Source organism: Neurospora tetrasperma (genome assembly GCF_000213175.1).
Source record: "Neurospora tetrasperma FGSC 2508 unplaced genomic scaffold NEUTE1scaffold_1, whole genome shotgun sequence".
NCBI classification, from domain to species: domain Eukaryota; kingdom Fungi; phylum Ascomycota; class Sordariomycetes; order Sordariales; family Sordariaceae; genus Neurospora; species Neurospora tetrasperma.
This window is the reverse complement of record NW_009799099.1, coordinates 1,154,828-1,173,129: the sequence shown is the minus strand read 5'-3', so window position 1 is coordinate 1,173,129 and position 18,302 is coordinate 1,154,828. Positions and strand designations below refer to the sequence as shown.

The window sequence follows — 18,302 nt, the reverse complement described above, 5'->3', positions numbered from 1 at the left end:
TAGTGATATATCCCCAAGTATCCATGCTTAGAGTTCATCAACCACATCAGATGCATTCTTCAGGGGTCCAGGAACGCTTTCAGGGGTAACAGGCTCATAACCCTAACCCCGAGCCCATTTAGCCATGGCCCGTGCTGCCAAGCATTGGCCCCGGTTCGAGACTCCGCAGAGGCTCCAAAAAAATTCCGGCGGGCGGCACAACGGGGACCGGCACCTCTTCGAGCCTCGACGCGGGACCAGGACATTGCGCTTGCCGGAGAAGGAACCTCGCTGCCCTCTGCCCGTCCGTGACAGACCCTCGGCCCCGATTTCCCGCGTGCGCCGGACCCTCTTCCTCAACCACCACCCCGAACGAAGCGACAAACACCCCGTCGCCAATTCCGAAACCAGAGCGTCTGCCCGAACGCCGGTTTCTTTTTTTCGGTATCTTAATTCACCATGGCCAGTCTCCGCGGGGTCTCGCGATCGGCTCGCGCTCTCCAGCCTTTCTCTGCTCAGTTCGCCGTCCGAAGATGCGCCTCGACACAGGCCGGTGCCGGCGCTGCTGCCGCTGCTCCCAAATCCAACATCCCCGACCTCGCCGAGCTTGAGACACGGTCGGCATTGGACGCTCCCATCCCCAGCGAAGAGGACAAGAAGGAGTTCAGGCCATGGAAGCGCGCGGCCGACAGGAAGGCGAGGTTGCCTAGCAGCAGGTGCGTTATACACCCTCTGTCCTGTGATTCACATAGCTAGCCACATACATGTATATATACATATATATACGCAAACCATAAACAAGATGCTAAACGTTGCTAACCACCATGCCTCACCTCCTACTGAACAGATACCAATACCACCCCCCCAAGTATAACCGCGGTCCCCTCCACCCTATCCAATCCCCTCCCTCCTCCGACCCTATCGCCCGCGACTTCGTTCCCGGCCCCTTCAACATGCCTCGTCTCAAGGAAACCTTCCGCACCGTCATGGCCTCGGACCTCATGACCCTGGCCTACATCCACACACCCCCGGGAACGCCCAAAAAGGAACCCACGGAGCGCTTGCGCGCCTGGGAGGGCGACTCGCCCTATTTCGCCAACCGTGCCCGCCGCGCGCCCCGCGGTGCCCCCGAGCTTCCCATTCGCGAGCGCGACATTTCGTTCCGCAACATTCCCGAGATCAAGGAAATCACCGTCTCCACCTTCGTGCCGCTCGGTCTCAAGAACCCGGACTTGCTGATTGTGGCCCGGGCGGTGCTGCTGGCCATGACGGGGACGATGCCGGAGATGACGAGGTCCAAGAACAACGTGGTGCAGTGGCAGCTGCAGGCGAACAAACCGGCCGGGTGCAAGACGACGATTTACGGAAACGCGGCGTGGGAGTTTATGGATCGGTTGATCCATTTGGTTCTCCCCCGGATCAAGGATTGGAAGGGTGTGCCGGCGAGTACGGGTGATGGAAGCGGTAATGTGCAGTTTGGTTTGAATCCGGAGGATGTTCAGCTTTTTCCCGAGGTGGAGTGCAACTATGATGTGAGTTTGTTTCTTGGGAAATGATGGGGGGAGATGAGAGAGGAGACGCAGGAGCTGAAGTTGGAGTTGGAGCCCGAGTTAGGGGGAGTAGGGAAAGTTTTGACTCTGGCCCCCGGCTCTGGCTCTATCGTCTTCTTCTTGTTTTCTTGGATTTGACGACAGATTACTGACTTTCTATTCTCTCTAGATGTACCCCGCCAAGATGATTCCCGGTTGCCATATCGCCATCAAGACGACAGCCACCTCCGACAGGCAGGCTAAGCTTCTACTCCAGTCCCTCGGCGTTCCTTTCTACAGCAACTAAGCCCCAAATGGGCTGTTGGTCGTGAGAGGTTGAGAAAGGGACGAGATTCAAGGAAGGGGGATGAGAAGATGATGAACAACATCTCGCATCATGATAGTTGTTGGATGACAATTGAGGAGGATGAGGAGATGTGTGAAACTTGTACAATACGAATACACTAACCACATAGGGATGATGTATGTTGGGTGTATATATACCTTTTGTAACAACATCACGAGGAGGAAGCTTATAGACGAAGTGGAAAGGATACGGAAGAAGAAGAATACCACTGGGTCTGACGGCTAAAAATCAAAGAAGTAAAATCACCAATGCGTAAAACAACTGGAGGGGTGTCATCATTGCGTGAACTGGATTGTGTAATATCTTCCGTCCGCTCTTTAACAGACATCGTCAAGGGTATCTGCTTCATAAACAACTCCCAAGTCTATAACCACATATCCATATCCCAGTCTAGCTTTGCACAGAACAGGTCAAGGTATCATGACAACAGAACCCATCCATCATCATCTTGATCAACAAGAGTGTTTTCAAACAAAAACCCAAAACGCCTATTCCAATGCCAAACCCAAGACCATATCTTTCCACACCCGTTTTTCCTTCCAGTTGGTCATTCCTATCATAACCCCGAACTCTCAAACCCACTCATCCCCTTAGACAGCCCTAAGCAGACTTGGCCTTGTTTCTCAAAACGTCAATAACCTCATCCACCTTATCCATATCCGCCGCATCCACCTTGGTCCCGTTGTTCACCAAAACCTCATGACCGCGCTTATGCATCTCGTCCGCCGCGACATCCATAGCCGGCTGATAATTCCTCACCGCACTGCTAAGCGCATACGTAGCCTTGCGTCTCACCTTCTCCGACTCGCCCTCCTTCATCGCCAGGTCCACCAACTTGGGCACGCCGCCCATGGCCAACAGCCGTTCCTGCGTCTTTTGGTTGTTTTGCACCGCCGTGCCCAGGCACCAGGCAGCGTGGTACCTCATATCCTCGTCCTCGTGGTCCAGCAAGGAAATCAAGGGGGACCAGAGAGACAGTTCCTCAAGAAGGTTGGCGTTGTCCAGGTTCTCGATCAGCTGCTCGAAGTTGTCAAAGGCAATCAACTTGTTTTCGCGCGTGGTCTCGGGAGAAGGGTCGGTGATCACTTCCATGGCGGCTTTCATGAGCTCGGCTTCAGAAGGACCGCCGAAGAGGGAGGCGAGGACTTCGGGATCGACGGGGCGGGGGCCGGAGCCAGTGACTTGGGGAGCGGGAGAGGTGGCTACGGCGCCGGTGCCGGTGGCGGGGCCGGAGTTGTTATTAGAGGTGGGGGCGCCGTTGGAGTTGTAAGATTGGCCGGCGTTGGCGGCGGTTTGAGCTTCAAGGCTCCATTTTAGGAGCTGGTTGAGGTTCTTGTCCATTTTGGATGTAAGGGCAGTGTTCTTTGTTTTGTTTGTAGGGGTTTTGTTGATTTAGACTTGGATTGCTTTTGTCTGCTGGTGGTTTGCGCCGGGAGTAGTGCGGGTTGACACTTGGACGTTTGGTCTGTTTGCTTGGGAGACTCGATCAATACTTGATACCGGATAGATGCTTCAGAGGTCCAACAGGATCCTCAAAGTTCGTGGGATGGATGGTTATAGATGATGATGACTTGATCAGTCAACTTTTGTTTTTGGTAGTTTGCGCCCCGCCATGTACAAATAGTATAGCGGTAGCTGCAAGGCTGACTTATCGATAATGCGAATGCCATCCAATCCCCATCTCGATTGTTCTGTGGGTTTCACGAAAGTTCGGTCCAAAATAGGCTTAGTGCCTTCCCCACGTGTTTACTGACTGGCAATTTGAAAAAGGAATGAGACGTGGAGCCGCTTGCTTATGAGGATCTGGATTTAGGCAAGGCTGCTTTCGCTAGGTCATTCTTCCGAAATCATAGCTAGCCCTAGAAGAGAATGATTTCAGCTTCCAGAAGGAAATGCTTAAACGAAGATGGGCATTATTAACCTTGGTTCAGAAGAAGAAGGGGAGAGGGAGGGGTTCAAAATGAAGTCCAAGCTTCATGTGCTTTGATAAGTACTGTGTAGCTTCCTGAGCTGAAATGATCTGTGCGCTGCCCCTCCTCACCCTTTCACAAGTCATGGAACGCACGATGAGGATAGTGGGGCGTGGGCAGCCGCTGCCCCACCTAGTATAGCCCCTCGGCGTTCCCTTGTTGCTCCAAACCGTCTGTCGCTCTTGCGGGGGAGACAACCACTACGACAGGGCGAACAGACGACGGGACAGGCTGACATGACCTGAGTTGCCTGAATGATCACAACATTTCGAGTGTTGGCTCTGGAGGATTGCCTGAAAGTGACGACGAAAGGGTCAACAAAAAGGCTGGTGACTGTTTGGAAAAAGGTCGCATTGACCATGAGCGTTCAGCAGGACTTCAGGTTGTGTTCGAGAATGGCCCCTTCAAGGCCAAAGCGTCATCACTTGACATTTGAAAAAAGCTCGAAGAGTCTTCTGATATCGTCAACGTCGAACGCGGGGGGTGGTCCGGAGTGGTCCTTGATGTTGCGTGTTGTCTGCCGTCCACGTATACTCGAGCTTGTTGTCGTCAAACGGAATCCCGCTCACAATGCTACTGCCTGGCCCACAGTCATCGATACCCACCGCGCTGGAACACACGCATTGATGATCAAATGGACCAGCCGCGCCATGTCCGAGCGTGCGGAACTCGTCGCCTCGCTTGGCGGCTGTTTCTCGTAAGTGTAGATTTGTGTATGCATCCAGACACAGACTAAAAACCGCCGATGTTGATGCTCCTTTTAGATCACTGAAAGTGCGAATCGTGATCATCCTTGCCGGGAATGCCGTCTCAACGTCTGACAAGGCTGACATGTTAAAGTGCAATGCATACGCAAGCCAATCGCGCGGCGCAGGGAACAAATAGCGGGCGCCTGGAGGAGAGCACTAGATGTCCATGTCAGGCTCAAGAAAGGAGACAGGATGCCTGCTTGGCGAAACAAGATAATGATCAGTGTTTGCGTATCTCGGCCTCATGTCTTTGTTGTTGTTTGGAATGCAGAATTCCCGGATACCTAATGGGGCATACGTCAGCTATAAACTTGGTCCAACGTGAGCAGCGAAACAAAAAAATTCCAATTCCAGGCTGTGAAGGTTGTGTGGATGGTGGGATGAAGCAGACGCCAATAAGCGGGTGGTGGTGGTGGTGGTGGTGGTGGTGATGGTGGTGTTGGACTGTGGCAATACCTCGTTCTCATCCCCAATGAGATGGCGTTTCCTTGGAAATGACACCGCTGCTGGAGGTCCCCGTACCGTATGGACCCAAGTGCATACCGTAGGCTACATATCTATCTCCGTCGGATCCCGGACCGGGGCGGCCATGGAGCCTTCAAGACACTCGGGCCCCGGGGCCATGGGGATTGCGATCCGGACAAGCTCCAAGAGATCGTGATCAGCCAGGCTCCAACAGAAGAGACGGTAAAGAAGACATTGGATCTTCTGGAATTGCAATCGCGGTTCTCCAGGAGGAGTAATAAACAAGTAATGAACGGGGTACGACAAGGGACAGCGACCAGGTACGACGGCAACGACGCAGGGGAGGGACATTAGGTTGAAGAAGACTGAACGCTGACACAACGTCGGGGCGGACCCAGCCACGCACCACGCTCCCACCGTGCTCACTACCTACGCTACGTACAACTGAACCGTCTGTCTCGCTGCACCCGTCGAACGGCACGCAGCGGTGACGACCCCGGCCGGGCTGCGATATGATACCTTTACATAGTATACAAGTCGTGTATGTACATAGGTAGTTAGACTGGAATCAAAGGGGATCTTGAACGGGCTGCCAGTTGCCAGACGGGCATGTCAACCTAGGTAGACGTCGCCTCCGAGGTGCGGAAGCCTCCCAAAGTGTGTTGGCGGCAGGAAGATCCCCTTTGCCCTCCCAAAATTAGGCGGTGTCTCCTACCCACTTTCCAGACGGATCGCAGGCCACTCAGGAATCCACCTTGAGCCACCTCGAATCAGGCATGATACTGCGACTTGACAACTTGTCCACGAAGATGCCAGAGGGCAAGGGGGCGGTGCGGCCAGTGATTTGATGATTTAGAGTAGAGGTGTGGAAAGCGAACAGCGAGGGAGAGGGGACGGCCTGGGTAGAAGGCAGCGCACCTAGTTAGGTTTGTAGTCTCCAACTGTAGTGATCCATCCCGTCGTGAACCGGGCAACATGAATGGAGTGCAGGCAGCGCAGCAGCCCGGCGAGGAATGAATGCTTGTTGGGACCTGGAAGTCGGCCGGGCAGTGTCAGTAGTATGCCACTCAGTGACATCGGTGTCGTCCTTGCCCGCCTTTCCTTCCTCCCGTCCTCCTCCTCCTCCGCCGCCGCCAAGTCCCACAACCACGCCGTGAGGTGACCAGGCCCAGTCCAACCAACCTAGCAGCCAGCAATGCCCAGTGCAGACAGTCCCGGCCCAGTCCCGTCCCCAATCAACCGTCCCCTCCCCTCCCCCCCAGTCCGCCATCCGTTCCCTCGCACCTGGCACCACAGCAATCCCATCCCCTTACCTCCCCTACCTTTACCCCCCTCAATCCACCCGCCGCCTCGTACTCCCAAAGCTGACCTTAAATTCACCTCCCCTTTTCCAACTCTTCCGCCTACCGAACAACATCCAAATTTTTGCCCAAACAACGTCTCTACGTCCTTCGGCAACACCTCTCTCAGCCAAATCATCATCGCTCCATCGATCCGGGAATCGTCGAGCGTATTTAATAACTCTTCTTCTGTACCTTTTGCTTAATCCGACACTTTTCGTCACCACCTAATCTATCACAATGGAGGGTACGTAACAACATGTCCACATTCCTGCCCAGTCTGCCCGCGCTGGCGAGCTGGTCGCCGGCGGATCGGACTTTGACCATCACCTTCTCCCTCTACTGGTTATCATGGGCACAAGCTGATTCGTGCGTTCCCGCCAACAGAAGAAGTTGCCGCCCTCGTCATCGACAATGGGTAAGCTTTCCCCTCCTTTTCGCCTGCGCCTCACCGACTCCTAGGGGAAGCGTCATATTCCTCCCGCAATCGACGCCTCGCGGCCCCCCAATAGCCCGCTCTACATAGTGAACAATTACGATGGACAGAAGCTAACAACCGCCCAGTTCGGGTATGTGCAAGGCCGGTTTCGCCGGTGATGACGCCCCCAGAGCTGTTTTCCGTAAGTGTTCCCACTATTCCCGCGAGGCGCTCCTGCTTGAGACGGGCAACGTGTCAGCAGAGCTACTTGCCTCTCCGCCAAGACCCAACGTCCCAGCCATGCTAACATGTCGCGATAGCTTCCATCGTCGGTCGTCCCCGTCATCATGGGTATGCATGCCACTTTCTCCCCAGCGTCCCATGCGCGCAACACTCCAAGACGTTCAGCAAAAACTGACAACATGCCAGTATCATGATCGGTATGGGCCAGAAGGACTCGTATGTCGGTGATGAGGCTCAGTCCAAGCGTGGTATCCTTACTCTCAGGTACCCCATTGAGCACGGTGTCGTTACCAACTGGGACGACATGGAGAAGATTTGGCATCACACCTTCTACAACGAGCTCCGTGTCGCCCCCGAGGAGCACCCCGTCCTTCTTACCGAGGCTCCCATCAACCCCAAGTCCAACCGTGAGAAGATGACACAGATCGTTTTCGAGACTTTCAACGCCCCCGCCTTCTACGTCTCCATCCAGGCCGTCCTTTCTCTCTACGCCTCCGGTCGTACCACCGGTATCGTCCTCGACTCCGGTGACGGTGTCACTCACGTCGTCCCCATCTACGAGGGTTTCGCCCTTCCCCACGCCATTGCCCGTGTTGACATGGCTGGCCGTGATCTTACTGACTACCTCATGAAGATTCTCGCTGAGCGTGGTTACACCTTCTCCACCACCGCCGAGCGCGAAATCGTTCGTGACATCAAGGAGAAGCTCTGCTACGTCGCTCTCGACTTCGAGCAGGAGATTCAGACCGCTGCCCAGAGCTCTTCTCTCGAGAAGTCCTACGAGCTTCCCGACGGTCAGGTCATCACCATCGGCAACGAGCGTTTCCGTGCCCCTGAGGCTCTCTTCCAGCCTTCCGTCCTTGGTCTCGAATCTGGCGGTATCCACGTCACCACTTTCAACTCCATCATGAAGTGCGATGTCGACGTCAGGAAGGATCTCTATGGCAACATTGTCATGGTAAGTCCCCGTTCGCTGTGGAGATGGCAGTATAGGCTAGGTCCGCTAACAGAATCGTCACTAGTCTGGTGGTACCACCATGTACCCTGGTCTCTCCGACCGTATGCAGAAGGAGATCACTGCTCTTGCTCCTTCTTCCATGAAGGTCAAGATCATTGCTCCTCCCGAGCGCAAGTACTCCGTCTGGATCGGTGGTTCCATTCTCGCCTCGCTCTCGACCTTCCAGCAGATGTGGATCTCCAAGCAGGAGTACGACGAGAGCGGTCCCTCGATCGTGCACCGCAAGTGCTTCTAAAGTGGGTGCCCTTGAGAGGTGGTTGTTGCAGTTGGAAGCGGAGCGTCGTCGGCTTACACCATGTATGTAGTTCAATAAATGGACAAATCCACGACTGTCACGAGCCAGCGCCAACTGGGGACATAACACCCCTATCTGCGTCAAGTAGCATGTCTGCATTGCGCGTGTATTCTGCACAGGTCTCTCTTATACAAAAAGTAGCGAGCGTGGTCAGAAGGGGGTTGGCGTCTCTTTTCTCTACTAGAAGACATAAATAATGGCCTTTTTTTTTCTGTTTTCTGGGTGGGCGGCGACGGCTGCGAATGCGTGGGATAGGCGCGGTCAAGTATGCGGGCTTCTTGATCTTGCCAACACCCTTTCTCTATTTACTACACTTTTAGCAGCAAGATTTAGTCACCACTGGGAAATTCGAGGTTATCGTGGATGGAGAGATCATCAAAATTCAAACAGCGTTCTGTATTTCTTAGCACCTTCAGCTGCCCTTTCGTTGGTCGTGAGATACGTGCAAGCCAAGGAGAAAAGGGGAATTGCTAGCCGTCAAGGTATCGGATCCACCGTAATGTCTTATTGACTTGAAGGGGAGGCGGCCATACCTACCGAATCCAAGCGATCCTCACCGCTTCTAGAACCGAGTAACAAGCAGCCGTTTCCTTATGATCAAACATGGCCAGGATTGCAAACCAGTGGCAGAAGCCATAGATATGATGGCTTTTCGCTGACACCATGGGTATCCTCATTGTCTACCGCCATCCGCGTTGTTCCCTCCGTGCTTCTCAGCCTTTTCTCCCTTTTCAGCCTCTTTTCCTTCTTGTACCTCCTCTTCTTCGTATCCTTCCAGCTCTTCACCTTCATCTTCTCCCTCAACCTCTTCCCCCTCTGCCCCCTCCACCAACTGCTGACCAACACCACCCTTGGCCTTTTCCTCCTCCAGCTTTTTGTACTTTCTTCTCGCCTTCTTCGCCTTACTATCCGCCTTCTTCTTCTTGACGTTTCCCACAATCGCCAAGCGACTCTTGTCCCCGTTGAGAAACAAATCGACCTTGGCGGCGAGGATCTCCCGGGCCAGCTTGCGGTTTTGCGTGCGCGAGCGCGTTTCTTGGCATTTGATGACGATGTTGGTGGGGATATGCCGGAGTTGAACAGCGCTGTTGGTTTTGTTCTGTCGGAGGGAGGAGATCCGGGGGATTAGTAACTGGGGTGTAGGAGGGCAGCTGGGCAGTCGGAGGAGAAAGAGGGTAACGGGGGAAGGAACGTACAATCTTTTGTCCACCAGGACCACTACCCTTGAGGTAAACCTCTTCCAACTCGTCCTCGGGGAGTTTAGGGCGGGGGGGCATTTGCCACGCTTTGAGCCATGATGGAGTGCTGGTGGTGAACGGTGCTGCTGCTGCTGCTGCTACTGCTACAACAGCGCTCGCGGATGTTGCGATCACCGGCCGTCGTCCTCCTCCCGAGCCCGAGAGAAACGGTAGGCCGCCATATTTCAGGATTCGACCTACTGCTCCTGTGAAAAGGGCTGAAAGCGAAGGTACCGGGTGTAGGCGAAGTGTTGTCGTCTTCATATCATCCGAATCCGGAGCCGAAGACTGTCAACGACGGGGACGGGACGGGAATCATGATGATGACGGAACGGAGCCACGGCCAAGGCATGGTCGCATCTGGCTGGCATTTGCACCGCGGATCCAGCGCGGTTCGTCGGGGCCGGCAGGCAGCGGTTGCGGTCACTCAGGTCGTTCGTTCGTCGTCACCCGGGCGGGCCAAAGTTGGCGCAGTGTACGCTACGTACCGATATGGTGGGGCTTTCGGTCAAGACAGTCGCGGCGGGTGCTGTCCAATGATAAGGGACCGATAAGATTTTGCACGACGCTAATTTCAGGGGCTCAGCATCGGATGAGAGAGCCCGAGCATGGAAGGCGCGGATGCTGACTACGTACAGTACGTAGGCCGCTACCATAGGGGGGTTGTTGTTGTCGTTAGGTCGCTCTGGGCTCTTCGATTGAGGGCAGTTCCGGGGTTCCGGGCAGACGGGCACTGAATGTTGCTTTCATGCAACTGCACAATCCTTTGGCACAAAGCAGTGGCACTGAAAGATTGGTCGGGGTGCTCTCGGCCTCGCAGGCGGTGACAGAAAGTTCCCCGGTTCCGCCCGTCGGCGCCCTATCGTTGTCACGCAGGTACGGTGGCCCAAGTGCGCGTTAGGCCGTTTATCCAAAAGTTCAAAAACAAAAAGTCAGTGCCGGCTGCAGGCGTTAGGCTCGCACCCAGAGGGTGGTATCCAAATCCTAGTAATAAGATAACCTTAATAAGCTGTTTCCTACAACGTTACTTTAATTCCTATTGACTCCTATTAACTCCTATTAATTTTTATTAATTCCTATTAACTCCTATTAATTCTTATTAGTTCTTATTAACTCCTATTACTTTATTACTTTATTACTTTATTACTTTATTACTTTATTACTTTATTACTTTATTACTTTATTACTTCTTTATTTTATTATTTTTATACGAGAGGTTTACTAACTTTTAATAGTAGTTGGTATAAATAGACCTTACTAACCCCTATTTATATTTGGTTCTTTTCTAAATTCTTAAATTAGTATAAAGTAATAATATAAATAGATCCCGCTCTCTATCTCCCCCCCCTCCCCCTTCCTTCATCCTCCTAATAAAAGTTTTAGTATTTAGAACCCTCTTAGTAAAGTAATAATATAAATAAATCCTTCTACCCTTTAGAGAAAAAAAAGATAAAAAAGAAAAAAAGAAGGAAAAAAGGTATGAGAATAGGGAGGGGGGGGAGGAAGAAGAAAAAACTAAGGAAGGTTAAAGTAAAAGTTCAAAGTCTGGGCGTAAGCGCTATACGGTAGAGGCGTTAATATAAAATGACCAGCAGTTAGCTGCAGTTGGAAGCTCGGACCAATTTATAAACGGCCTAACGCGCACTTGGGCCACCGTACGCAGGGAGCGCAGGGCAGTGGTTCGCGACTCCCCAGCCGTGCGGCGGCCAGTGGGTGAATAGTTGCGACTGAAACAAAACGGCGGATTTTAGGTAGGAATCCGTCTCTCGACGGAAACATCCGATTCGAGAACCCTTTTTGCAGTGAACAAACTATTTCGACGGGATTCCTCCTGACCTTGCCGCTTCCTTCATTGCCTTTTTTTATTCCCTGCGCGATATCATTCGTCTTCGTTTCTCTCGGGTTCATTCTTCGTTGACCTTGACCGGCTCTAATCATCGACTCTGAACTTTTTGTAATTCGTCTGTTACCGCCTTTCCCATCGCATCGCGTGTTGCCCGTCGCAAACTCAAATTCTATCGAATTACTCGACATCGAACGATCGCAAAACCGCAACGGTTCTTTCTCGATTCCCGCCTTTTCCGAGTAGACAAACATACACACACGCACACGTACACCAAGACACCGGACACCGGACACAGACTCCCGCCCATCATGTCTTCCTACCTCGAGGCCTTCAGCAAGTGGTTCAAGCTCAAGATTTACCAGCTTGAGGTTACCATGAGTGTGTACATCTTTACGCCTATTGAGAAGTTCATCTTTTGTATGTCGCTTTTGCCTTCCCTGGTCCTCTTTGGTCTCGTCCTCTTCACATCCACATCCACCATTATGCTCCCCATCCATCCCCATCTCTTCTACCATTCAAAGCCAATGACTAACAATCCTGCCTGCCACAGACTCTGTCCTCTTCCTCCTCGTCTCTCTCACCTTCATCGCCACCTTCCTCTACCTTCCGCATCACGTGCAATTCATCGCCCGCCGCGCCTGGTTCTACATGCACGGCGACGCCCAGGACTCGCTTCTCGACGTCGTCCACAACGCCGTGACCGTTACCAAGAGCGCATTGCTAGGATCGGAGAAGACTGTCGAAGCATTGGGCAGGGCGGCGGATGCTACGATGGGCATTGTTAGGGAACTTTAAATACCCATTGGACGAGAAAAATAAGTGGAACAGTCAGGCCCGCTCTGAGGCGGCGAGAGCTGTGTTGTGTCTGAGTGAGGCGACTAGTGACAGTGATGTCGGTAATGGCAGGTGGGAGGGGAGTTGTCACGACGAGAACTTGAGGCTATCGGGTTGGCTATATCCTTCTTCTTTCTAGTAATGGGAAAGTAGAGGGGCGCGATACTCGAGCGAGTACCGCTCAACAAATTTGGGTTGGCAGACTGGGGACAACATCAACACCATGTCTTCGTACAACTCGACAACTCGACAGCCGATGGGTTCGACAGTTTGTGCGCACCTCAGAACCGGACCCTCCGGTTTTCGCGATACAGGCAAGACAAATCTTATGAGGGGATGAGATTCTCTCGGTCGATGCTGCATTTTCAAAGGGCCTTTAATGTTGCTGGAATGAGGTTGGGATCTTGACGTCGTATGGAGCCAAGGGGTATCAGTCGGGTTATTTGGCGTTTGGGGTCGGGGAAAAGAAATATCATACGTAATGAAGCTAGCTGGTCAAGGTTGGGAGACAGCAAACGATAGATGAACACTACATAATATTCTTGCATACAAGGACACGACAGGACCGCCCCGGCTGAGGTAGTCTGATAATAGCAGTACATGATCAACAGGTTTTTATGGACAGATGATCTTTGATGGCTCGATGGGTGTCATAACAGCAGGTTGGTTACTAGTTACCTTGTCAACATCTCTTCAACATCCAAAGTCAGTCAGCATCCAATGTTGTGTGGGAGATTTTGTGTAAGCAGGCACATTTTGAGTAGTTAATCATTTCGTACACTCACTCATCGTCTATTTCTACAAACCACGAACCAAGATGATATCAATGATATTTTGGTCTATCCGTCCTTTCGCGCGTCCAAACCTTACAAAGAAAACTCATATATCCTCAAAGACCCATCCTCCCCAGCAATAGCCAGCTCCCTCGCCTGCTTCCCACTTGTGTCGTCCTCACCCTCACCACCCTTCCTCACCCTCGGCCTCCATGCAAGTTGCATCACCGCCTTGGGCAACCACAACTGCTCTCCCACCTTATACGTCTCTGCCACGCTCACTTCCGCGCCATCCCCGCTAACCTTGATCGCCAGCACCGATAGCTTGCCGCTCTCTGTTCCCACGGCCAGCAGGTACGTGTTGCTCACGCTTCCGTCTTCTTCTTCCGACGAATCAAGAGGCTCAGAAGCAAAATCCAGCGCCGTAACGGGTTGGTCTTCTGTCAGGGACAAACCCAAAGTAAATTCCTCTTCTTCCTTCTTTTCCTTCTCCAAGGTTTCTTCCCCTTCTTCAAGTTTGTGCTGTTGTTGTTGTTGTCGAGAAGGCCTCCTAACCCAGACTTTGACCGCTTTATCCCTACCGGCCGTCGCGAACACGTCGACAGAGGAGGATGACGAGCTCTTGGGCGCCCACGCCGCATCCAGAATCATGCGGCTATGACCCTTGGGGTTCAACTGCAGGAGCGTGTATCCTGCGCTGGATTGGGGATCGCGCTGGAAGACGGCCCACTGTCTATCTTTGCCTACAGACAGCAAGTACGTGTTGTCGGAAGAGAAGCGCAGGCGGTGAATGGTAGAGGTGTGCGCCTTGAGCGGAGGACGGAGTTCGGTCCACTTGTCGGTTTCGAAGAGGCGGATGACGGCGTGGTTGAGGGAGGCGGCGCGGCAGGCTGAGGCGATGAGGTGGGTTTCTTTTTCTTTTTCTTTTTGGTCAGATGAAGAAGGATGAGAGACGGCAAGACAGGAGATCTCGTAACCGTGTCCATACAACTTCTCTACCTCAGGCCAGAGCGTATGTCGACTGAGACTTTCTTCGAAAGGAGGGTGGTCGATTTCCAACGCGGACTTGCGCACCATACTCGCTGGGTCGAGCATGTTCTCGCGGTCTTGCATCGTGACGTCACCACCGCGTCCGCCGTCGGGATTACCGCCGGCGGCAGCTGAGGCGTCGGCGTCGTCGTCGATCACGTCGATGGCCTTGTTGGAGAGGCCGAGCACGGGGATGTTGGCGGCGTCGGCGGGGAGGGAGTCAAAATCGGAGGAGGAAAGAGCAGAAGAGGTGCCCGTCAGCCGGTTGAGCATGCGGGCGACGGCTTTGGGCTCGGTGAAGACACGCATGAGCTTCTCGTCGGCGCCGGAGACAAAAGAGGTCGAGGACAGGGAGTCGATGCAGTTGAGGTCATAGCCGTGGATTTGGGGGCGGGCCATCTCGTGCCAGGTACGCTTGCTGGGGTAGGTGGTTAAGGAAGGGTTGGTGGCCCATTCGGCGTGCAGGCGGGTGGTTTGGTCGGAGCTAGTGGAAAGGAGGTAGACGCCGTTGCGGGACCACGAAATGCCCGTCACGGCTCGGGTGTGCCCGGATACGGCAAAATTCTGCTTCCAGGCTTGGTCGTCGCTGTCCCAGTCCCAGCGACGCCAGCTGCCGGTGCGCCCGAGGGTGATGACGGTGGTGCCGGAGGGCGACCACATGCCGGTCCAGAAGCCACCGATACTGCCGGTCGCCGTCGTGGCGCCCTTTTCACGACTGACCTCGCCGAGACGGGCGACGGTGATCCAGATGCCGGACTCCGGATCGGACTCCCAGATCGAGAGCGAGTTGTCTGCTGAAGCGGAGAGGAGCTGGAGGGTACCCTCGCTGCTGTCGGAAGTGGTGGAAGTAGGAGAGCGGCACCAGCGCGCGGTGTAGATCCAGTCTTCGTGACCAAGGAGCAGAGCCTCGAACATGATGCAGTACTTGTTGGTAGCGGGGTCAGCTCCCTCGACTTTGATCTTGTGGATCTTGTTTGCTGGGCCAGGAGTCAAAGCAGCGGCAGCAGCCGAAGCATCTGAGGCGGCCGAGGTCGGCATAGACAGGGCACTGCCTTGGTGTATACGCCATATCCTGATGTACTTGTCCTGGCTGGCTGAGGCGAGAAGAATGTCGCTCTCGGCTTCGGACTTTGGCTTTTCGCGGATAAAATCAAGAGATCGGATCCAGTTCTCGTGGCCTGGGAGGGTGGCTTGAGGGGTGAATTCGAGCTGGGTGTCGTCTACTGTCGAGGCAGTGAAGACCTGGATGATGTTTGTGGTCCCGGCAACGGCCAGAATGAGAGAAGTTCCCTCGTCGTTTAGGGGGCTCAAGGCAAGGGCCAATGGGAAGTACTTCTTCGCAGTCTTGATGGTTTGAAGAAGGGTGGTTTGGCCGGATGAGACATCCACAGACCAGACCTTGACGGTAGAGTCTGCCGCGCCCGAAACAAAAATCCGACGCTTAGTGCTGCCAACGGGAATCTTGAGAGCTGCGAGGTAGTTGATAGGGGCCGTGTGCTCCTGTAGGGTCTGGACACATGTTGCGGTACCGGTCTCGCTGTCGAGGGCCCAGACCCGAAGGCTTTGGTCGTCGCCTCCGCTTACTAGGTATGTTGACTTTTCATCTTGCAACCTAGGAAGAAACTTGACGGCCCGTACATGAGCTGTATGGCCGCTCAAAATCTGGGAGATACCAACAGTGTTCTGGGGTAGCAATTAGCAAGGAATTTCAGTTGAGCGAAAAGTCATGTTGCGGTCATACCGAAGGGTTCCAGAGGCAGACGTTGATGTCCGCGCCAAATGCCACAAGGCCATTCTCTGCCCAGTCAGCGGCAGCGGCGTACCTGTTTGCGCCGGCCGAAAGATAGCGAGGGTCAATTGCTGTTTCCGTCATGATATTTGTCTCTTTGATTTTGACCCCAATTTTCAGATCACACTCACTAGTAAACAGTCAGTGAGTGATGGGAAGTCGTGAATTGTAGTTCAAGAAGTCGCTGTCAGAGGGGTCGTCATGATTGGCTGCAGTGCCCCAGCTTGGAGTTTTTTAGGCCCTTGCTTGGGCCTGAAATGACTCCACTGCAATCGTTGACTGCACGACTTAACACAGCAGCTTCTTTCCCAGTTTATGCAATTAGCTTCCAAAAACAGGGCAGTTGCAGAAATTGCCCAATCAAAGCCTATATATCTAGCTGTCAGCTCGGCCCAAATATCCCTTTCTTGGACACGAACTACACAATTTAACCTGAATTTCTTCAACCTCATCCGTACAACTCCATAGACGTTTGCTTTGTATTACACTTCGATTTTGGACACATATCACTATGTCGGACCAAAAAGATCAAACGATTGACATCACGGTCGATTTTTCGTGAGTTTTTTCCTGACTTCGATGAGCTTGACCCCTCTCACTAACACGTTCATTATCTCTCGTCCAGTGGCGGCCTCGAAATTCTCTTCTCCAACCAGAAACATCATGCTCTCTCAGTACCAGCCCAGGACGCCCAAGGCAAGCCAGCAAACGTCGGCTTTCTCATCAACTATCTTTGTCAGACGCTCATGACCGACCCACGCGCTGATCTCTTTGTGCTTGGTGGTGAACTGTGAGTCGTGTTTTGTCTCGGTGTGCTGGTAAAGCATTTTACTAACAGACCTAAACCAAATAGCCGCCCAGGTATCTTGTGTCTAATCAACGACAGTGACTGGGAGCTGGAAGAGGAAGATGCCTATGTGCTTCAGCCAGGAGACAATATCCTCTTTATCTCTACGCTTCACGGTGGTTAGTGCACCAAGTGATGACGGTTGGGGGTTTGATAGACATCGGAGCGATTATATATGCAGTTGGTACCCGTCCCCTTTGTTTCCTTCATGATAATGACTGACCGTCATCAAAAGGTCAGTTTCTACACCGCGATGAGTAGTATCTGATATTTGAGAAATGTGGCTCAGTTGTGTTCCTGGACCTGACGTGACGTTAAACATGAACACGGCGAGTGCATGCTGTCCGCGACACAGCACAACCCTCCGGCCTGATCGGCTCACAACATCATCCCGCCACACCTATATTTCATCCGAACTGCACCTTCCCAATCCCTATGTTCAGCGCACAGAAGCTGCAGGGACGGTCGTCACTGGATCTGCCCATATAAGTGACCTTTCTTGTACCGCTTACCGTCGGGGGCCGGGAGGGGTCTAGCAGTAACGTCCACCTCAGGAGGTAGTTGGTATAGCGGTCAGTCCATCGCCGGCTATCAGAGAGAGCGTGGTTTCGACCCCGGACGGTGTGCTACTGGATTGCTTCACCCAAACCGACACAATTTTTTTTTGATCTTTTTGCTGCTGCGATTTCCAGCCTATGTGGCGTTCGCTGGTTGTCATCGTCCAGATGCAATATGTCGGTATGATCTTTTGCAGCGACAGCTTTCTCGTTCACAATCTGTGGAGTTTCTGGCATTCGAAATCAAGTATCAGCAAAAATCTGCGACGCTCTGAATATGCACATTCGACATCAATCTATGCAAAAGTCATTGAATGCAAGACACTGCTACTCATGACCGGGAAAGTCACATCGTCGACCTTCGGAAGTAACAGCAGGTTGAATGCTTGAAGCCATGATAACTTCTTCAGTATACCCAAAGAAGTTGATCTTGCTAGCTCAGGTGCTTCTACTTGGCAGTTAAGTCGAACAATCCCGATGCATTCTTACCAGACGACAACCATACACATACTGTCCTTTTCGTCACTCCTCCGTACTATAGTCCCAAAGGGGCTTGATTGAGTTATTGCGGCGGCTACTGTTGACTTCTTCAAAGTTTCGTCCAGATCAACAGACACCACCTTTCGCGTCACTCACCGGTTACGTTAGCCTCATTTTACCGGCCGAATCGGCCCCCAATTTGACCCCCAACTCAGGTCATCAGCGTCGGATCAGGCTGAGTCGAGAAGGATACGAATGAAATATTGATCACCCGTGGTGAAGATCAGCACCAAGACCCCACGATATCTTCATGCCCAACTCAAAAACGGACCGACAGCGCCTCAATAGTGTAGTAGTCAGACCGACGTTGCGATAGTCTTTTCAAAATGCTGGAGGGAACTGGACTCAAGCTCATTAGACATCAACAAAGGTACCGTCCTTCAATACGGAGTACATACGTCTCTCTAACTTACTACGAAAGAGAAGATCAACGGTCTTCATTTCCCCTTCAAAAGAATCAGCCAGCCCATTCCGTT

The 18,302-nt window shown here is 52.9% G+C and overlaps 7 protein-coding genes across 7 annotated transcripts; 4 read left to right on the top strand and 3 right to left on the bottom strand.

Moving 5' to 3' along the window:
• Window positions 1-198: 198 nt before the first annotated feature.
• NEUTE1DRAFT_119573 (uncharacterized protein) lies at window positions 199-2,118 on the top strand (the record flags this gene model as incomplete). The annotated part of the gene is made up of 3 exons (XM_009849374.1): window positions 199-695; window positions 827-1,511; window positions 1,699-2,118. The coding sequence occupies 3 exons, from the start codon at window positions 439-441 to the stop codon at window positions 1,813-1,815; spliced, it is 1,059 nt and encodes a 352-aa protein (XP_009847676.1).
• A 17-nt stretch (window positions 2,119-2,135) lies between these two features.
• NEUTE1DRAFT_75392 (uncharacterized protein) lies at window positions 2,136-3,216 on the bottom strand (the record flags this gene model as incomplete). Its single annotated transcript, XM_009849373.1, has 1 exon — window positions 2,136-3,216. The coding sequence occupies one exon, from the start codon at window positions 3,214-3,216 to the stop codon at window positions 2,476-2,478; it is 741 nt and encodes a 246-aa protein (XP_009847675.1).
• A 3,131-nt stretch (window positions 3,217-6,347) lies between these two features.
• Window positions 6,348-8,781, top strand: NEUTE1DRAFT_115707 (Actin, gamma; the record flags this gene model as incomplete). Its single annotated transcript, XM_009849372.1, has 7 exons — window positions 6,348-6,646; window positions 6,787-6,817; window positions 6,964-7,019; window positions 7,138-7,168; window positions 7,247-8,018; window positions 8,083-8,314; window positions 8,384-8,781. 6 exons carry the CDS (start codon window positions 6,640-6,642, stop codon window positions 8,311-8,313), a joined length of 1,128 nt encoding a protein of 375 aa, XP_009847674.1.
• Window positions 8,782-9,046: 265 nt separating this feature from the next.
• On the bottom strand, window positions 9,047-9,650 carry NEUTE1DRAFT_97551 (uncharacterized protein; the record flags this gene model as incomplete). The annotated part of the gene is made up of 2 exons (XM_009849371.1): window positions 9,047-9,472; window positions 9,570-9,650. The coding sequence occupies 2 exons, from the start codon at window positions 9,648-9,650 to the stop codon at window positions 9,047-9,049; spliced, it is 507 nt and encodes a 168-aa protein (XP_009847673.1).
• Window positions 9,651-11,765: 2,115 nt separating this feature from the next.
• NEUTE1DRAFT_119569 (uncharacterized protein) lies at window positions 11,766-12,327 on the top strand (the record flags this gene model as incomplete). Its single annotated transcript, XM_009849370.1, has 2 exons — window positions 11,766-11,874; window positions 12,008-12,327. 2 exons carry the CDS (start codon window positions 11,766-11,768, stop codon window positions 12,250-12,252), a joined length of 354 nt encoding a protein of 117 aa, XP_009847672.1.
• A 740-nt stretch (window positions 12,328-13,067) lies between these two features.
• Window positions 13,068-15,966, bottom strand: NEUTE1DRAFT_75384 (uncharacterized protein; the record flags this gene model as incomplete). Its single annotated transcript, XM_009849369.1, has 2 exons — window positions 13,068-15,776; window positions 15,835-15,966. The coding sequence occupies 2 exons, from the start codon at window positions 15,964-15,966 to the stop codon at window positions 13,158-13,160; spliced, it is 2,751 nt and encodes a 916-aa protein (XP_009847671.1).
• A 427-nt stretch (window positions 15,967-16,393) lies between these two features.
• Window positions 16,394-16,853, top strand: NEUTE1DRAFT_36096 (uncharacterized protein; the record flags this gene model as incomplete). The annotated part of the gene is made up of 3 exons (XM_009848834.1): window positions 16,394-16,440; window positions 16,508-16,672; window positions 16,736-16,853. The coding sequence occupies 3 exons, from the start codon at window positions 16,394-16,396 to the stop codon at window positions 16,851-16,853; spliced, it is 330 nt and encodes a 109-aa protein (XP_009847136.1).
• Window positions 16,854-18,302: the final 1,449 nt, after the last annotated feature.